The sequence below is a fragment of the Trichosurus vulpecula genome, chromosome 3 (assembly GCF_011100635.1).
Source record: "Trichosurus vulpecula isolate mTriVul1 chromosome 3, mTriVul1.pri, whole genome shotgun sequence".
In the NCBI taxonomy this organism is placed as follows: domain Eukaryota; kingdom Metazoa; phylum Chordata; class Mammalia; order Diprotodontia; family Phalangeridae; genus Trichosurus; species Trichosurus vulpecula.
Window position 1 is genome coordinate 316,061,670 of NC_050575.1, and position 4,943 is coordinate 316,066,612.

At 40.8% G+C, this 4,943-nt stretch overlaps 1 protein-coding gene across 2 annotated transcripts in view; it reads left to right on the plus strand.

Moving 5' to 3' along the window:
• The window catches only part of ARHGAP25 (Rho GTPase activating protein 25), a 97,477-nt gene extending 94,035 nt beyond the window's left edge, over positions 1-3,442 (plus strand). For both annotated transcript variants that reach the window (XM_036753055.1, XM_036753056.1), the window contains exon 11: positions 2,689-3,442. In XM_036753055.1, the coding sequence (XP_036608950.1) occupies positions 2,689-2,902 (214 nt within the window). In that variant the 3' untranslated portion in view covers positions 2,903-3,442. The remainder of the gene's footprint in view (positions 1-2,688) is intronic.
• Positions 3,443-4,943: the final 1,501 nt, after the last annotated feature.

The following is a 4,943-nucleotide window of genomic DNA, read 5'->3' on the forward strand; positions in this document are numbered from 1 at the left end:
CAAGGATATATAAGTAGGTTAATGTAGTTTGATCCAGAAGCTCCCAAACTTATTTAGCCTACCACCCCCCCTTTTAAAAAATTATTCAACACCCCTGCCCTTAAATCTACTTTCTTTAACCCTTTAATGGTTTTTTGAAATTTGCTTCACCTGAGGCTACTACCGCTTCCCTTCTTCCCCTCCACCCCATTGTTCCAGTGCCCCCAGAGGGTAGTATCGCCCACTTTAGGAACCTATGGTCCTTGATCCTACAGTTCATGAAAATGGGGTAAGGTATAAGGAGACTGAAAAAGTAGTCAGGGGCCAAGTTATTAAGAGCTTCAAATGACAAAAAGAATTTAAATTTTATCCTGGAAGAAATAAGGGGCCACTAGCATTTGTTGAGTATAAGGTAATATGGTTAGAATTATGCTTTGGGAAAAATCACCTTGGCAGCTGAATTGAGGATGGATTGGAGCAAATGGAGACTCAAAGCAGGGAGACTCGGTTAGAAGTTGTTTAATAATTTAGGTAAAAGATGAAGACCTGAACTAGGGCTGTGGCTATGTGAGCAGAGAGAAAGGGACACATACAAGACATCTTCTGAAGGTAGAAATGACAAGACTTAATACCAGATTGGATATCTAGGATGAGTGAGAGTGTGAAGTCAAGGATAATATGGAAGCTGTAAGCTCAGGTGACTGCTAAGACAGTGGTACCCTTGACATTAGTAGGGAAGTTGGGAATTGGGGAGAGTTTGGGGGGAGGGAAAGAAAATCATTTCTGCTTGGAGATGTTGAGTTTGAGATGCCTATGGTACATCCAGTTCAATGAGGTATATCACATCTATCAGAGATCTTTCAAAGTTGTTTTTCTTTATAATGTCATTGTACAGGGTGTTCCTAAAGTCTGGACACATAGGCAAAAATGCATATTTTCAGGAAATGAAATGAATGAAATTTTCAACAACATTTTATTACCTGGAATATTAACGAATAACATCTTCAATGTGATTTTCATCATTTGTGATGCAAAGTTTGCTGTGCTTTGTAAGATTCATGTGAACTCGATGTAATAACTCCAGATTACCTGTGTCCAGACTTTAGGTACACCCTGTATAAATTGTTCTCCTGGTTCTGCTTACTTCTTTCTATATCGATTCATAGAGATCTTCCCAATTTCCTCTGAAACTGTTTATTCCATCATTTCTTATGGCATAGTAACATTTAATTACAATCTCATACCATAATTTGTTGAGCCATTCCCAAATAGATGGGCACTCTTTAATTTCCAGTTTTTGCTGCTGTAAAAAGATCTGTCATAGATGAATGAATGAATATCTTTTTCCTTTTTTTAAATTTTTGGCGTATAGGCCAACTAGTGGCATAGCTGGATCAGAGGTTAAGCACAGTTTAGTAACAAGTTCCAAATTGCTTTCCAGAACGGCTGCACCAATTTACAACTCTACCGGCAGTGCATTAATTGTCCATTTTTCCTGCGGTCCCTCCAACATTTGTCATCTTTGCCAATCAAATAGGTGTGAGGTGAAACTTCAGATTTTCTTTCATTTGCATTCTCTAATTATTAGTTATTTGGAATTTTTCTGATTTTGCTGCCAATACCTCTGATTTCTTCCTTTGAAAACTGCCTGTTCATATCTTTTGACCATTTTTTGGGGGAATGGCTCTTGTTCTTCAAAATTTGAATCAGTTCCTTATCCATCTTAGATATGAGACCTTTATCAGAGAAACTTGCAGCAAAGATTATTTTTTCAAGTTACCTGTTTCCCTTCTAATGTTAAGCCAGAGGATTTTTTTTTTAAAAAAGAAGACAGTGATTCAGGTCTTCTTGAAAAGAGAGATGTCTAGTCTTTTGCCTTCCTTCTTATCCTTAGCCCTTAGCAGAATGCCTGGCACATAATAAGTGCACATAATAAGTCCTTGTTGAGGGTCTGACGGAGGAGGCACTGAGGGTCATTGGCTTTCTCAAGAAGTTTGGTCGTTAAGGGGAGGAGAGTATAGAGAAGTAGCTAGCAGGGATGGTAGCATGAAGTGACAGTTTTCTAGAGACAGGAGAATGTTTGTAGCATCAGGGAAAGAGCTAGTTGATAGGGAGGGGACTGAAAATAAGAAAGAAGATGGAGATAATTGTAAAGGTAATTTACTAGAGAGTTTGAGAAAACATTTACATATACTCTTTAGGTACATATTTACATACATATACAAATGTAATTAAATTCAAAATAGATATAGAGTAATGGGGTGGGGAATCAGGCAGAGCTAGCGTGTACTTTACTTAGAGCATAGAATATCAGACCCCAAAGGGATCTTAGAACATTAAACATGAACTGTTACAGAATGGACCTTAAAGATCACCTCCTCATCTTACAAATGAAGAACCAACCTCAAAGAAGGTATTTTTGACCAAGAAGTAGCAGAGTCTGAATTTGACTTCGTGTCTCCCTACTGTACTGGTCGTGGAGGAGGTGGGGATTTAGCTAACCCCGGAGGCATGGGTAGGATTTGACTGGATGGACAGGGGCAGGATTGATTCAACACTAGCAAGGTGATAGTGGTACTGGTGTTGGGGCATGGGGAGGTCACTGGCTGAACAAAGGCATGGGAGAGGGCTTCTTGGGGAAGAGCTCAGGGAGAGTCCAGAGACAGTGCTTCACATCTCTCATCTCTTTCCTTCTTTCCATCTTTGCAGCCTGGAGAAGGAGAACTATGACGTTTGGGCCAAAGTAGTGAGACTGAATGAAGAATTGGAGCAAGAGAAGAAGAAGCTGGCTGAACTGGAAATTAGCTTTCAAAACATGGAACGCTCACGGCAGGACATGGAGAAAAGGAACAAGGCCCTGGAGGGGGAGCTCAAAGAGTGTGCCAAGCTGAAGTTGACAAAGGAGCCCAATTCAAATGCCTGATGTTGGAGAGGGCAGAAGGTGCCTATTTCAGGCACAGTCTGACTTCTGTGAGGAACTGGGAGGTGATGTAGATGCAATTGCCTTTCATCCCTGTTAGGGGACTTGGAAGCAAAAATACTCCCTGTGAGAGAAAGGACCCCTTGGGAAACAAACCAACAAAGAGCCTTCACCTCTCCCAGGAAGTTGACTTGGTGGTCCATAGAGGATGTGGCAGAAAGGCTGCCATACGGATGTCCCTGCTGGATGAGTTTGGAAAAGGACAAGACTTTTTCCTCCACATGTCAGGATGAGTGAAGATGACATTTGTTCTTCTACTAATGAGTGAATATTTCTGACTGGAAAAATTCTAGACAAGGTGTAGTTCAGGAAAGCTCAGAAAGCCAGCTGCTTCTGGGCCACTGGGCCTTGGTTTCCTGGTTCTCTGAGTCCCCAGAGACAAGGGGCACACAGTGACAGTCAATAAACTCTTGTTTATCTGTATTATGATTGAGATGCCTTTTGGACCTTTCTAGTTTGAATATAACCATTATTGCCTTGAATATGAGGCATAGTGGGACCCAGGACCTGAGTTCAAATCTCATCTTTGACGCATATTGGCTGCATGACCCTGGGCAAGTCACCTACCCTCTAAGTGCTCTAGGCTACTCTCTAAGACTTGTAGTTGCAGAGATGGTACTGATTTGCTTTGATAAATTGAGTTTTCCCGTCTAAGTATTCTTTATAACAATGAAATAAAAGATCTGGTTCCTGTCCTTGATAGCGCCTCGCAAGATTCTGGGTTACTTCCTTATGACTCAACCAGTATGTTCTCAAGGATTGAAAACTACCATAGAAAGGCAAAACTGAGACTTTAGGGTGTGTTTGGTACAAGCTATCATTTTACAAAAAAGGAAACTGAGGCCCAGAGTGGAGATGTGCTTCCTGATATCATAGAACAAGTTAGTTGCAGAATTGGATCCTCTTGGTTTCTCATTCAATGTTTTTTCCATTGTCCCACACTGCTTCTGTAAGGAGGTGAATCTGTGGGGAGAAAATATAAACCATTTCAAAGCTAAAAAGAAGCAACTTTTGCATTATCTATTGTTTTTATTATACAGACACTCACCACTCCTTCTCCATAATAGGGACCTGGCTTTGGTTCATTGTAACAAAGAGAGCTATGGGAAAGGATGATGAGTTGCCTTGGGAGGTAATGAATTCCAGTCACTGGAGGTTTTGAAATGGAAGCTGGATCATCATTGTCTAGGAGTTTTGTGGAAGTGAATTCCCATTGGACTAATGGCCTTTAAGAGAGCTGAGACCCTCTGACTCTGCAATAGTAATAATGCATATAAATTGACAAGCACTTATTAAATGCCTACTATGTTCTAGGCATTGTGCTATAAATATTTTGGAGATATACAACCTAAACGAAAGCATCTGTGTCTTCAAATTACCAAGCATTTATTAAGCACCTACTATGTGCCAGGCACTGTTCTATACATATTTTGGGGAAATAAAACCAAAATCAAAAGCATCTCTGCCTTCATTCAACAAGCATTTGTTAAGCACCTACTGTGTGCCAGTCACTGTGTTAAGCACTGGGCATACAAAGAAAGGCAAAAGATGGCCTCTGCTCTCAAGGAGCTTACAGGGGAGACAACATTCAAACAATTATGTACAAAAGAGATATAGACAGGATATACTGGAAATCATCTCAGAGGCAAGGCAACTAGAATTAAGAATGCGTTCTACTCTAGCAGTTCCATGTCATTGTAGCTGAGTTGGCTGGTTTGTCTCTGTGGAGGCAAGAGGAATAAGTTTGTCTCTGGCACCCACACCTTGCCTTTCTCAGACCTTTAATCTACTCTGGTAGTACTGCCTCTAAATTCACTGGACTTACTTTCCCCATGGAAAATTTTTTTAGAAAACAATCTGATGTCTAGAGGATTGACGCCTTGGTGGGAATTTGGGTGCCTGCATTCCTTTCCCTGCTTTACTACTCCAAAGACACTTGCATTTTCAGCCCTATGGACTTTGTCCCTTGAAAAGACCTCCAGGT